At 41.4% G+C, this 15,218-nt stretch overlaps 1 protein-coding gene across 1 annotated transcript in view; it reads right to left on the bottom strand.

The window, feature by feature from the left end:
• Positions 1–15,218, bottom strand: part of CRYBG3 (crystallin beta-gamma domain containing 3) — a 273,103-nt gene that overhangs the window by 137,461 nt on the left and 120,424 nt on the right. Inside the window, exon 4 of the mRNA XM_069760996.1 lies at positions 6,932–12,359. Within this exon, the coding sequence (XP_069617097.1) occupies positions 6,932–12,359 (5,428 nt within the window). The remainder of the gene's footprint in view (positions 1–6,931; positions 12,360–15,218) is intronic.

Raw genomic sequence — 15,218 nt, 5'->3', positions numbered from 1 at the left:
CTTTCTCCTTTTACCCTTGGTAAAATAAAAAATTGTTGCTAAAATATCATTTTTCTGACTAAAAAGTTAAATGTTCATTTTTTTCTTCCATGTTGCTTCTGCTGCTGTGAAACACCTGAAGGGTTAATAAACTTCTTGAATGTGGTTCTGAGCACCTTGAGGGGTGCATTTTTTAGAATGGTGTCACTTTTAGGTCTTTTCAGCCATATAGACCCCTCAAACTGACTTCAAATGTGAGGTGGTCCCTACATGGTTTTGTAAATTTTGTTGTAAAAATGAGAAATTGCTGGTCAACTTTTAACCCTTATAACTTCCTAACAAAAAAATATTGTTTCCAAAATTGTGCTGATGTAAAGTAGACATGTGGGAAATGTTATATATTAACTATTTTGTGTCACATAACTCTCTGGTTTAACAGAATATAAATTCTAAATAAATAATAATAATAATAAATCAAAATAAATGTTATTATTTTCTGTCCACCTACTTTTGGACCACCCTGTATATGAGTATACTACTGTTGGCTGTTTTGCTTATTTTCATTTAGTCCTTCTCAGGCATGTACGTGGCACTTGTGTGTCGTCCTCCATTTTAATTCTTGTGTCATTAATATTTAGCTTTATGATTCTTTTAACAAAATACGGAAAATGTATTTGTTCGTAATAAATAATGTACATTTTTATTCAGTTCTAGCGTCCATTTTCTGTTGGTTTTCTTGTACTCCTTATGGCGGAGCTTATATTTTTGCCCTTCTTTTTAGTTTAACCCCTTCATGACCCAGCCTATTTTGACCTTAATGACCTGGCCGTTTTTTGCAATTCTGACCAGTGTCCCTTTATGAGGTAATAACTCAGGAACGCTTCAACGGATCCTAGCGGTTCTGAGACTGTTTTTTCGTGACATATTGGGCTTCATGTTAGTGGTAAATTTAGGTCAATAAATTATGCGTTTATTTGTGATAAAAACGGAAATTTGGCGAAAATTTAGAAAATTTCGCAATTTTCACATTTTTAATTTTTATTCTGTTAAACCATAGAGTTATGTGACACAAACTAGTTAATAAATAACATTTCCCACATGTATACTTTACATCAGCACAATTTTGGAAACAAAATTTTTTTTTGCTAGGAAGTTATAAGGGTTAAAATTTGACCAGCGATTTCTCATTTTTACAACGAAATTTACAAAACCATTTTTTTTTAGGGACCACCTCACATTTGAAGTCAGTTTGAGGGGTCTATATGGCTGAAAATACCCAAAAGTGACACCATTCTAAAAACTGCACCCCTCAAGTTACTCAAAACCACATTCAAGAAGTTTATTAACCCTTCAGGTGCTTCACAGCAGCAGAAGCAACATGGAAGGAAAAAATGAACATTTAACTTTTTAGTCACAAAAATTATCTTTTAGCAACAATTTTTTTATTTTCCCAATGGTAAAAGGAGAAACTGAACCACGAAAGTTGTTGTCCAATTTGTCCTGAGTACGCTGATACCTCATATGTGGGGGTAAACCACTGTTTGGGCGCACGTCAGGGCTTGGAAGGGAAGGAGCGCCATTTGACTTTTTGAATCAAAAATTGGCTCCACTCTTTAGCGGACACCATGTCACGTTTGGAGAGCCCCCGTGTGCCTAAAAATTGGAGCTCCCCCACAAGTAACCCCATTTTGGAAACTAGACGCCCCAAGGAACTTATCTAGATGCATAGTGAGGCCTTTAAACCCCCAGGTGCTTCACAAATTGATCCGTAAAATGAAAAAGTACTTTTTTTTCACAAAAAAATTCTTTTAGCCTCAATTTTTTCATTTTCACATGGGCAACAGAATAAAATGGATCCTAAAATTTGTTGGGCAATTTCTCCTGAGTACACCAATACCTCACATGTGGGGGTAAACCACTGTTTGGGCACATGGTAAGGCTCGGAAGGGAAGGAGCGCCATTTGACTTTTTGACTGAAAAATTATCTCCATCGTTAGCGGACACCATGTCGCGTTTGGAAAGCTCCTGTGTGCCTAAACATTGGCGCTCCCCCACAAGTGACCCCATTTTGGAAACTAGACCCCCCAAGGAACTTATCTAGATGCCTAATGAGCACTTTAAACCCTCAGGTGCTTCACAAATTGATCTGTAAAAATGAAAAAGTACTTTTTTTTCACAAAAAAATTCTTTTCCCCTCAATTTTTTCATTTTCACATGGGCAATAGGATAAAATGGATCCTAAAATTTGTTGAGCAATTTCTCCCGAGTACGCCGATACCTAATATGTGGGGGTAAACCACTGTTTGGGCACTCGGCAGGGCTCGGAAGGGAAGGCGCGCCATTTGACTTTTTGAATGGAAAATTAGCTCCAATTGTTAGCGGACACCATGTCGCGTTTGGAGAGCCCCTGTATGCCTAAACATTGGAGCTCCCCCACAAGTGACCCCATTTTGGAAACTAGACCCCCCAAGGAACTTATCTAGATGCATATTGAGCACTTTAAACCCCCAGGTGCTTCACAAAAGTTTATAACGCAGAGCCATGAAAATAAAAAATAATTTTTCTTTCCTCAAAAATGATTTTTTAGCCTGGAATTTCCTATTTTGCCAAGGGTAATAGGAGAAATTGGACCCCAAATGTTGTTGTACAGTTTGTCCTGAGTACGCTGATACCCCATATGTGGGGGTAAACCACTGTTTGGGCGCACGGCAGGGCTCGGAAGGGAAGGCACGCCATTTGGCTATTTAAATGGAAAATTAGCTCCAATCATTAGCGGACACCATGTCACGTTTGGAGAGCCCCTGTGTGCCTAAACATTAGAGATCCCCCACAAATGACCCCATTTTGGAAACTAGTCCACCAAAGGAACTAATCTAGATGTGTGGTGAGGACTTTGAACCCCCAAGTGCTTCACAGAAGTTTATAACGCAGAGCCATGAAAATAAAAAAAAAAAATTATTTTCTCAAAAATGATCTTTTAGCCTGCAATTTTTTATTTTCCCAAGGGTATCAGGAGAAACTTGACCCCAAAAGTTGTTGTCCAGTTTCTCCTGAGTGCGCTGATACCCCATATGTGGGGGTAAACTACTGTTTGGGCACATGCCGGGGCTCGGAAGTGAAGTAGTGACGTTTTGAAATGCAGACTTTGAAGGAATGCTCTGTGGGCGTCACGTTGCGTTTGCAGAGCCTCTGATGTGGCTTAACAGTAGAAACCCCCCACAAGTGACCCCATTTTGGAAACTAGACCCCGAAAGGAACTTATCTAGATGTGTGGTGAGCACTTTGAACCCCCAAGTGCTTCACAGAAGTTTATAATGCAGAGCCGTGAAAATAATAAATACGTTTTCTTTCCTCAAAAATAATTATTTAGCCCAGAATTTTTTAATTTTCCCAAGGGTAACAGGAGAAATTTGACCCCAATATTTGTTGTCCAGTTTCTCCTGAGTACGGTGATACCCCATATGTGGGGGTAAACTACTGTTTGGGCACATGCCGGGGCTCGGAATTGAAGTAGTGACATTTTGAAATGCAGACTTTGATGGAATGCTCTGCGGGCGTCACGTTGCGTTTGCAGAGCCCCTCATGTGGCTAAACAGTAGAAACCCCCCACAAGTGACCCCATTTTGGAAACTAGACCCCGAAAGGAACTTATCTAGAGGAACTTATCTAGATGTGTGGTGAGCACTTTGAACCCCCAAGTGCTTCATAGAAGTTTATAATGCAGAGCCGTGAAAATAATAAATACGTTTTCTTTCCTCAAAAATAATTATTTAGCCCAGAATTTTTTATTTTCCCAAGGGTTACAGGAGAAATTGGACCCCAAAAGTTGTTGTTCAGTTTCTCCTGAGTACGCTGATACCCCATGTGTGGAGGTAAACCACTGTTTGGGCACACGTCGGGGCTCAGAAGGGAAGTAGTGACTTTTGAAATGCAGACTTTGATGGAATGGTCTGCGGGCGTCACGTTGCGTTTGCAGAGCCCCTGGTGTGCCTAAACAGTAGAAACCCCCCACAAGTGACCACATTTTAGAAACTAGACCCCCCAAGGAACTTATCTAGATATGTGGTGAGCACTTTGATCCCCCAAGTGCTTCACAGACGTTTACAACACAGAGCCGTGAAAATAAAAAATCATTTTTCTTTCCTCAAAAATGATGTTTTAGCAAGCATTTTTTTATTTTCACAAGGGTAACAGGAGAAATTGGACCCCAGTAATTGTTGCGCAGTTTATCCTGAGTATGCTGGTACCCCATATGTGGGGGTAAACCACTGTTTGGGCACACGTCAGGGCTCGGAATTGAGGGAGCACCATTTGACTTTTTGAATACGAGATTGGCTGGAATCAATGGTGGCGCCATGTTGCGTTTGGAGACCCCTGATGTGCCTAAACAGTGGTAACCCCTCAATTCTACCTCCAACACTAACCACCCCACACCCCTAACCCTAATCCCAACTGTAGCCATAACCCTAATCACAACCCTAACCACAACCCTAATTCCAACCCTAACCCTAAGGCTATGTGCCCACGTTGCGGATTCGTGTGAGATTTTTCAGCATCATTTTTGAAAAATCCGCGGGTAAAAGGCACTGCGTTTTACCTGCGGATTTTCCGCGGATTTCCAGTGTTTTTTGTGCGGATTTCACCTGCGGATTCCTATTGAGGAACAGGTGTAAAACGCTGCGGAATCCGCACAAAGAATTGACATGCTGCGGAAAATACAATGCAGCGTTTCCGCGCGGTATTTTCCGCACCATGGGCACAGCGGATTTGGTTTTCCATGGTACTGTAAACCTGATGGAACACTGCTGCGAATCCGCAGCGGCCAATCCGCTGCGGATCCGCAGCCAAATCCGCACCGTGTGCACATAGCCTAATTCTAAAGGTATGTGCACACGCTGCGGAAAATGCTGCGGATCCGCAGCAGTTTCCCATGAGTTTACAGTTCAATGTAAACATATGGGAAACAAAAATCGCTGTACACATGCTGCGGAAAAACTGCACGGAAACGCAGCGGTTTACATTCCGCAGCATGTCACTTCTTTGTGCGGATTCCGCAGCGGTTTTACAACTGCTCAAATAGAAAATCGCAGTTGTAAAACCACAGTGAAATGCGCAGAAGAAACGCGGTAAATCCGCCATAAATCCGCAGCGGTTTAGCACTGCGGATTTATCAAATCCGCAGCGGAAAAATCCGCAGAGGACCAGAATACGTGTGCACATACCGAAACCCTAACCCTAGCCCTAACCCTACCCCTAACCCTACCCCTAACCCTAGCCCTAACCCTACCCCTAGCCCTAACCCTACCCCTACCCCTAACCCTACCCCTAACCCTAGCCCTAACCCTAGCCCTAACCCTACCCCTACCCCTAACCCTACCCCTAACCCTAACCCTAGCCCTAACCCTAGCCCTAGCCCTAACCCTAACCCTACCCCTAACCCTAACCCTATTCTAACATTAGTGGGAAAAAAAAATTCTTTATTTTTTTATTGTCCCTACCTATGGGGGTGACAAAGGGGGGGGGGGTCATTTATTATTTTTTTTATTTTGATCACTGAGATATAATCTATCTCAGTGATCAAAATGTACTTTGGAACGAATCTGCCGGCCGGCAGATTCGGCGGGCGCACTGCGCATGCGCCCGCCATTTTGGAAGATGGCGGCGCCCGGGGAGAAGACGGACGGACCCCGGCAGGATCGGTAAGTATGATGGGGTGGGGTGGAGCACGAAGGGGGGGGGATCAGAGCATGGGGGGGTGACTCGGAGCGCAGGAGGGGTGGAACGGAGCACGGGGGGTGGAACGGAGCACGGGGGGGTGTGGAACGGAGCACGGGGGGGTGTAACGGAGCACGGAGGGGGGTGGATCGGAGTGCAGGGGGGGTGATTGGAGCACGGGGAGGGTGATTGGAGCACGGGGGGAGCGGACAAGAGCACGGGGGAGCGGAGCACAGGACGGAGGGGAGCCGGAGCAGTGTACCGGACAGATCGGAGGGCTGGGGGGGCGATCGGTGGGGTGGGGGCACATTAGTGTTTCCAGCCATGGCCGATGATATTGCAGCATCGGCCATGGCTGGATTGTAATATTTCACCAGTTATAATAGGTGAAATATTACAAATCGCTCTGATTGGCAGTTTCACTTTCAACAGCCAATCAGAGTGATCGTAGCCACGGGGGGGGGTGAAGCCACCCCCCCTGGGCTAAACTACCACTCCCCCTGTCCCTGCAGATCGGGTGAAATGGGAGTTAACCCTTTCACCCGATCTGCAGGGACGCGATCTTTCCATGACGCCACATAGGCGTCACAGGTCGCATTGGCACCGACTTTCATGACGCCTACGTGGCGTCAAAGGTCGGGAAGGGGTTAAGGTCTGTTGACAGGGAGCAGCGAATCTCTGGCAGGAGCGCCCGGCACAACAGACAGGTAGTTGCCCCTGTTAGCAACTACATGCCTTTTTTTAAAGTCTCAAATATCCCCTTTAAGGATGTCCTGATGAAGAAGTTCACGGCAGCGCAAAACAACCCATTCTCTATCTTTCATTTTATGCACTTCGTGATGTAAGCGCAATCGTACCTAAAAGGCTACCAATCACTATGTTGGAGTCCTAAGTACAGTAGCAATATGGATTTCTTTCAATAAACTCATACATACTGTAAGTTTTGACTAGTGATGAGCGAGTGTACTCGTTGCTCGGGTTTTCCAGAGCACGCTCGGGTGATTTCTGAGTATTTATGACTGCTCGGAGATTTAGTTTTCATTGCAGCAGCTGAATGATTTACAGCTACTAGCCAGGCTGAGTACATGTGGGGGTTGCCTGATTGCTCCCCCTGTGATGAAAACTAAATTTCCGAGCGGTCATAAATACTCGGAGGTCACCCGAGCAACGAGTATACTCGCTCATCACTAGTTTTGACACAAAAATAAATATTTCACATGATAGCAGCACTTCTTACCGTATCACTTTCTGCCCTTATCTTCGAGTTTTCTAGTTTCTCTTGAGTGTGACTTTCATTTTTTTCTGTACTGGATAAGTAGTTTTGAGTAGCGTGGAAATACTGATAATAAACACTTTTAGGAGTCACTCGTGGTTTTTTATCTGTTGCAGAGCTCTGAGTGGGCAGTGCGGAATCTGAAGTCAGTGAATTGACAGCAATTGTACTCGGAGAAGGATCAGTGCTTTGATTCGGATTGGATTCAGATTTTGGTGACGCAGATGTTTCACTACTAAAACATTGAACTGAATTGCTGGATTTTTTCCCAGAAATGTCAGGCTGTGATGCCAAATTGAGAAGAAAAGACTGACGTCCTAAAGCTGGATTCGATTTGTTTTCCACAAAGGATTTGGATATGAACAAACCAGACCGTGCACCTGAAGAAGCTTTTTCATCATCATCAAGGGTTGTCTTAGAAGTGCAGGTGATGTCCTCTAGTTCATGTGATCCCTCCTTATTAAACCTGTCACTGGCAATAGGTACTTCACTACTCGAAGATGAATATATTTCTTCATGGGACGTGTCTTCCAAATCAGCCTCTTTCAAGCGATCTGACACAGACTGCAACAGAGATAAGATTGATATGTGGTCATGGCCACTGTTACTTGCTGCTGCCCCCTTATTATACCTTGGTGAACTACTGTTGGACATGGCTTCCTCACAAACACTATCATCTTCGTATATCGGTGACAGAGCATAAGGATAAATCTTGACACGTCTTGACTGCACAGGGAGAAATGAATCATTGCCAGAGGCCTGGTCACTGCCACCATCATTTTCCTCATCTGTTGACTCATCATCGCTTCCACTTATTTCAACATAATGACTATTATATACTGAAAAATGTAAGAAGTCACAGAGCTCTGCAAAGTTGCTGCTTTCTTCATCAATATTATTATAAATAAAATCTTCCATTGATCCTTCGGTCTCCAAAGATATGGATTCTATGTGTGTGTCACAAGACTTGTCATCAAAATTCAGATCTCCATTGGTATAACGTTCATCTATTGAGTTGTGTGTATCCACTTTAACAGAGTTTCTAGAAAAGCTGGGAAGTTCTTCATCATCTGTACTTCTTAAAACTGTAATTTCTATGGTGCTGCCCACATCACTTTGACTCATGTCTTTGGTGACTCTTGAATCTAACTTATTTAATAAATTCGGTTCTATTTCTTGTCTAGAGTCAAGAATCTGAGACCCTTCAGTCGATCCAAGAACATTAGAATTTATTTCACAAGAAGGAAGGTGGACTATATTGTCACAGCCCAATGAAGGAACATCATGGTTTGAGTTTGCTGAATCCTCAACTGGTCCGTTTTGATTGTTCGTGGATACGTCATTAAGACTAGTTATTGTTTTTTGTGGTGCTGCTTCATATTTGTCCAGATCCTTTTTTAGGACAGTTGGAATTATATTAGTAACCACCATCTGTTTAGAAGATGATATAACATCATTCACTATTCCCACCGCCATGGACATAATGAGATCTGTGTCATCTATAAGTATTTGGTCAGACGGTTTCTGTGTACACTTATCTAGGATCTCATCAGGATGGTCTTCAAGATCCTTTCTCTTCTCACTTTGACTCTCGATTATGTGTTGTATGTCTGTTAGACTTTGGTTGATATTTTGAATTTCACCAACGGCAGAATGCAACACACTGAAAATAATCTCGTTGGCTTTTTTCTCGAACAATTCATTTGATGACTTAGAATGGTCCTCAACCGGAAGGATAAATTTTGCATTCGTAGGACGTGAAGAAATTATTTCAGTTTTGTCACTAACATCATGGAGTAATGCTGAATGTAACAGTAAACTATTTAACTTTTCTTTATGATTCATTTTTGTATCTGGAGTTAATTCTGAAAGTGACTCACCAAGTTCCTTCAATGAATCATTAGACATAATGGTTTCATTTGCCAATTCCTTTTCTGATTTAAGTGTCTGGAGGGAAACATTTCTGATGTTGTCACTACTGCAGACATTAATATTATTGTTTTTTAAATTTTCTATTAAGACTTCTGGTGATTTGTCTGATATTTTCGGTAATTCTTTTTGAATGTAGGTAAATTGTGAAATATTGTCAGTGCTGTCCTTACTAGGCAAATCCTTAACACGGTTTATAGTCAACTCACTGTCCTTACACGTCGGCAAACCATCAGCTTCCAAGAAACAATTTTTCGGAAATTTCTCACACTTATTCAAAGTCATATAATCCCATCTATTGCTGGGCAACTCCTCATTTATAACAAAGTCTTTTTTGTTTTCAACCTGGAATGTATTTTCCGTGCATGTTGGAGGGGGTGACAAGTTTGGTATGCATATGACTTCTTGTGTAAAAGTTGGGCTTTCAAGTTTAGCTACAGATATGATGTCGGAACGCAAAACATACGGTAATTTAACTTCTTCAATGTTCACTGTTTTCATGGACACCTTAGCAACAAAAATATCTGAATTTTCTTTACTTAGTCTGTCTGGGGTTGAAATTTCAATTGTTGTTTCCCTAAGTGAATTATCTGTACATCCATCTGCAAGAGATCCACATGTACCTTCGGGTACAGTATTAATGTTTATTATTGGCTCCTTATTTTGCGATATTGGCACAGTTCGTACGTTGAAACTACTGTTAGGTTTTGGCGCTAAAGCCTCTTCACTTTTGTGAAGAACTGCAAATGGATCTGGAGCATTTTTATTAAATATTTCAGAGTGAAATGTCTTAAGTTGTATGTGTTCATCGGGTGTATAAGCTTGTGATGACACAATACCCGAATCATTTGGACTGTCAAATTGAACATCGTTGCAATCAACGGATGATGGAGAGCCAGATATTGTATGTGGAGATGGTGAGCGACATTCAATACCATTATCAAATGAAATATCCCTGGAAGTTACTACTTCATGGTCTTTATTAAAAGATGAAGTCTCATTCAAATAACTTTCTGGCACATTCGTGTTATCGGTATTCTGTAGAAAATTTGCAGATTTTATGTTTTGTATCATTATGGCACCATTGTCCTCATTGGTGAAATCATTACTATGGCCAGTTTCTGATAACTCCTCATCAAATTCATGTCTTTGTGAGACTTTGAAGCCAAAAGAGTCATTGCCAAGTTCAGAAAAGTGAAAGCCAGATTTTGGCTCTAGATGCAAATTGACTTTTGAAGGTTCTTTTACTTCTGATTGTATACCATCTGATACATTTGACACAATGTGTATATTTGTTTTTTGGTTTTCTATCATTTTTGAAATAATTCCAGACTTTATCGGTGATTCATCTGAATTTCCATTCAACTGAATGGTTACTTTGGGATTTGGCTGCAGCAATTCTCCATCTTTAAGATCATTTTCTGGAATAACGTTAGTGTTTTTGTGTAGACATTTTATATTTCCAGTTTGTTGCAGATTCTCTGAGGTTCTGAATGTCTCACTCAGATGTGCATTTAATTTTGGGATATCTTCTAATACTGATGCTTTATCTGAAAACGTATTATTCAACTCTTTTAATTGAAAGGATAGCTTGGTATTTGTCTGTGGTTCGGTCTTTAGTAATTCTTCATCATTTTCTGGAATAATGTTAGAAATTGTCTCTAGATGTTCTACATTTTCAGTTTGGTTCAAATCTTTAGCAGTTTTGGATGTCTGATTTAGTTGTAGAGCTAAGTTTGGCAAATCTGATTCTGACGAGACTTTTTCTAACAATGTATTGTTCAACTCATTTAACTGGCAGGATACCTTACTATTTGGTTCCAGCTCAGTCTTTATTAATTTGTCATTATTTTTTACATCACTCTCTGGAATAATGTTAGCATTTGTAGGTAGATCTACAATATTTTCAATTAGTTTTGGATCTTCAGAAGTTCTGGGCATCTTAATCAGTTGTAGATGTAGATTTGGAATGCCTTCGGATTCTGAGAGGGTTTTATCTAAAACTGTACCCTTCAATTCATGATCTGGTTCTTTTGGATGCCTGTCTCTATATAATTGGAGTTGTTCCCCTTTTTCTGAATTGCCCAGAGTATTTGGCTTCACATCTACAGTACTTCTTGAGGCAAAAGCTCCTTCTGATTGGAGATCTACAGTGTTTGGAGTTCTCCCTAATTCTAGTTTCAAATAATCAGAAGTGGATGAGTTCAAGCCTTCACAGTTTTTGTCAATTGACCTTTCTAATATGTTGTGTGCAGTTGGGTGTAAAATATTAGATGAATTTTTATGCAATATGTCTTCACTGTGCACGTTCACTTCAACCTCTTTCTGATTTCCTGCCCAATCTTGTGAATCCAGAACCTTCTCTAGATTGGATTGTTTTAAGGCACTTTGCAGGTCGACAGCTCCGCTGCCTCCCAAATCAATGGAAACTTCTGTGTTTTCTTCGGAACTTTCCTCTAATTCTTCTGTTCTCATCAATGTGTCTTCAGCTTCTGGCTGTAAATTATCGCTTACTGAAAATTTCTCATATTTTTCAGAATCTGAACTATCAGAAGTGACATGGATATGTTCTGTCATGCATTCTACCATTTTTCCCTTTGTGTTAAGTAATAAGTTCTGTGCTTCCTTGAGAGATAGGTCTGTTTCACTCGTTACATCGTCATCAGTATTTGTTTCTAGAATTTCTGGAAAACGAACACTTTCTTTAATATTTGGTTGATGATCTGACTGCTTTGAATTTAGTTGTTGATGCCTAACAGTATCTGAAATATCTAATTCCTTTGGTTCAATGTCTGCATATTGTCGTTCAATATTTGGCTCTAAATTCTCTGAAATTGAGCTTTCCAAAGAATGATTTTGTGAGTTCTCCCCATTTTGTTTGATATGGGATAAAATATTTGAACTTCCTCCTAAGGTTGGATGTAAATCTTCTAAGCTTTCTACAGTGATTGGTTGCAAATATTTTGAGGATTCTTTTGCATTTAGCTGTAGGACATCTTTTATATTTGTCTCAATGTTTGGTTGTTGTCCCTCTACTACTTCTGAGATATTCTCAGGATGGACCTCTTCGGAGGGTGAGCATTCTGACCAACCATTAGCTTCCATTTCTAGATCATTTTCAAATTTTGAGCTCTTTGCATTTTGGATTGTAGTGTCATCATTATGCAATTGTAAATTTTGTTCACGAGGTTCAAGTTTTGATTGCATTTTTTTATGAATCTTGGAAGGAGGAATTTCATCCTGGCAATTTCGATCTGGGACTGGATCCATTTTTACCCACTCATGCAGCATCAGACAATTTTCTGTGTTAGTTTCTCCAGCAGAAGACGTTTCAGGGTTCTCTTCTTTCTCTGGGATTGGTGAATTTACATCAGCACGTCTCTTTAAAAGCTTCCTGATTCTCCTAGACCCACGGTAGGTGCCATATGTTATTGCAGGGGCATCCTGGACATGTCCATTGAGCCTGTGGAAACATTTATATGGATGTTAAATATGACTGTGGTAAAATTGTATTACATAACTACATAACACAAAGTTTGTTAAAAGCAAAACAGCAAATTAAATTATACATTGGTCTTCAAATCACAGTGATAGGAATGTGAAGCTGATATACCTGATGATTTTTTGTTATAATGCCGCGAAAATAACATTATTACAGTTTGGCAACAGCTTAGTAACGTATTCATCAGCAACCTGTACAGCAATGAGTGAGATCTCACTCTTCCACTGCGAGAAGGTTGAGTGGTCCCGCTCTACATGCCAGGATACCACACCCTGGGAGTTCAGGCCCAACTTTTCAAGAAACGCACATTTTTTGTCACGCAACCACTCTGAGGTTGCACACTCTATATTACCGTAATTAAAAAGGCTAGACCCAGATTGCAGATCCAAGCAACAATACACCTGATTCGAATGAATCTCATTTAGCAATAACAGGTTTATTGTGGGTTTTTCTATCTTAGTGATACTATATACTTATGCTTCAGTAGACATTATACAGGCTCTTGTCCTTTTTATATTGGCAAATTTCCATGACATTTACAGGTGCTTCTCACAAAAATAGAATATTATCAAAAAGTTAATTTATTTCAGTTCTTCAATACAAAAATTGAAACACATATTATATAGTCATTACAAACAGAGTGATCTATTTCAAGTGTTTATTCCTGATAATGTTGATGATTATGGCTTACAGCCAATGAAGTCAGTAAATTAGAATAATTAGCAAAAAAACACCTGCAGAGGCTTCCTAAGCGTTTAAAAGGGTCCCTTAGTCTGTTTCAGTAGGCTCCACAATCATGGGAAGACTGCTGACTTGACAGATGTCCAGAAGGCAGTCATTGACACACTCCACAAGGGGGGTAAGCCACAAAAGGTCATTGCTAAAGAAACTGGCTGTTCACAGAGTGCTGTATCCAAGCATATTAATGGAAAGTTGAGTGGAAGGGAAAAGTGTGATAGAAAAAGCACAAGCAACTGGGATAACCACAGCCTTGAAGGGATTGTTAAGAAAAGGCAATTCAAAAATTAGGGGAAGATTGACAAGGAGTGGACTGCTGCTGGAGTCACTGCTTCAAGATCCACCACACACAGACATATCCAGGACATGGGCTACAAGTGTCGCATTCCTTGTGTCAAGCCACTCATGACCAATAGACAACGCCAGAAGCGTCTTACCTGGGCCAAGGAGAAACAGAACTGGACTGTTGCTCAATGGTCCAAGGTGATATTTTCAGATGAAAGTAAATTTTGCATTTCATTTGGAAATCAAGGTCCCAGAGTCTGAAGGAAGAGTGGAGAGGCCACAATCCAAGCTGCTTGAGATCTAGTGTGAAGTTTCCACAATCAGTGATGGTTTGGGGAGCCATGTCATCTGCTGGTGTATGTCCACTGTGTTTTATCAAGACCAAAGTCAGCGCAGCCATCTACCAGAAAATTTTAGAGAACTTCATGCTTCCTTCTACCAACAGGCTTTTTGGAGGTGAAAATTTCATTCTCCAGCAGGACTTGGCACCTGTCCACACCACCAAAAGTACCAATACCTGGTTTACAAACAACAGTATCACTGTGCTTGATTGGCCAGCAAACTCGCCTGACCTTAACCTATTGTCAAGAGGAAAATGAGAGACACCAGACCCAACAATACAGACGAGCTGAAGGCTGCTATCAAAGCAACTTGGGCTTCCATAACCCCTCAGCAGTGCCACAGGCTGATCGCCTCCATGCCACGCCGCATTGATGCAGTAATTGATCCAAAAGGAGCCCCGACCAAGTACTGAGTGCATTTACTGAATATACATTTCAGTAGGCCAACATTTTGGATTTTAAAATCATTTTTCAAGCTGGTGTTATAAAGTATTCTAATTTACTGAGATAATGACGTTTGGGTTTTCATTGGCTGTAAGCCATAATCATCAACATTGGCAGAAATAAACACTTGAAATACATCACTCTGTTTGTAATGACTCTATATAATATATGAGTTTCACTTTTTGTGTGGAAGAACTGAAATAAATTAACTTTTTGATAATAGTGTAATTTTGTGAGCAGCACCTGTATGTACAATAAAGAGATTGCAGAATGCTCCCTCTCACCATGACCCTGTGTCATCTGATGTTTTAGAGAGAAATGTCCAGTTTCTCATGTGGAAAGATTTGGATCACCATAGGACAGGGATGGGCAATTAATTTTCCCCAAGGGGCCATGCAGCGCCCCAGAGATCTGGTCGTTGCAGTATGACACTCTGCCGCTAAGGGGAGTGATGGTACATCTGATGGCACTGAAGGAATTCTACTGACCAGGTATCACCAGCACACATTACACTTCACACTCCGGCCACTAGGGGGAGAAAAAGGCTTTATTTATTGGGCCACTCCTCACACTGGTAAAACTAGTGGTTGGGTAGGAAGTTGGTTAGAAGCTGACTGGGTTGGATTCAGGCAACATCCTGTGGCAGGGGGTGTTGCAGGGAGAAGACACAGGGGGGTCCCTGTCGGGCGTGGGAACCTGGCAGGTACCTAGCGAACAGAGCAGAACGTTACGGAACCGCGCCTGCACTACCTTGCGGCGGTATCCTAAGAAAGAGACACAAAGCGAAGAGTATTGTGGAACAGTGAGAAACGAGATCAAGCACAAAGGTGAGCCAGTACGAGTCGTGCCGTGAGACCGAGGCAACATCCTACTGAAGCGCGTAGCCGGTAGCCGGAACACCGCGGAAGTAACTGACTCTAGGCCTTACTTCGAACTCCGCAGGACAGTTAATTATAGGTTGGCTGTCTACCTTAAATTTCCTACGAAGACATAGGGGGCAACGCGTGGAGAG

This window comes from Ranitomeya imitator, chromosome 3 (genome assembly GCF_032444005.1).
Source record: "Ranitomeya imitator isolate aRanImi1 chromosome 3, aRanImi1.pri, whole genome shotgun sequence".
NCBI classification, from domain to species: Eukaryota; Metazoa; Chordata; class Amphibia; order Anura; family Dendrobatidae; genus Ranitomeya; species Ranitomeya imitator.
This window is presented reverse-complemented; position numbering and strand designations above follow the sequence as displayed.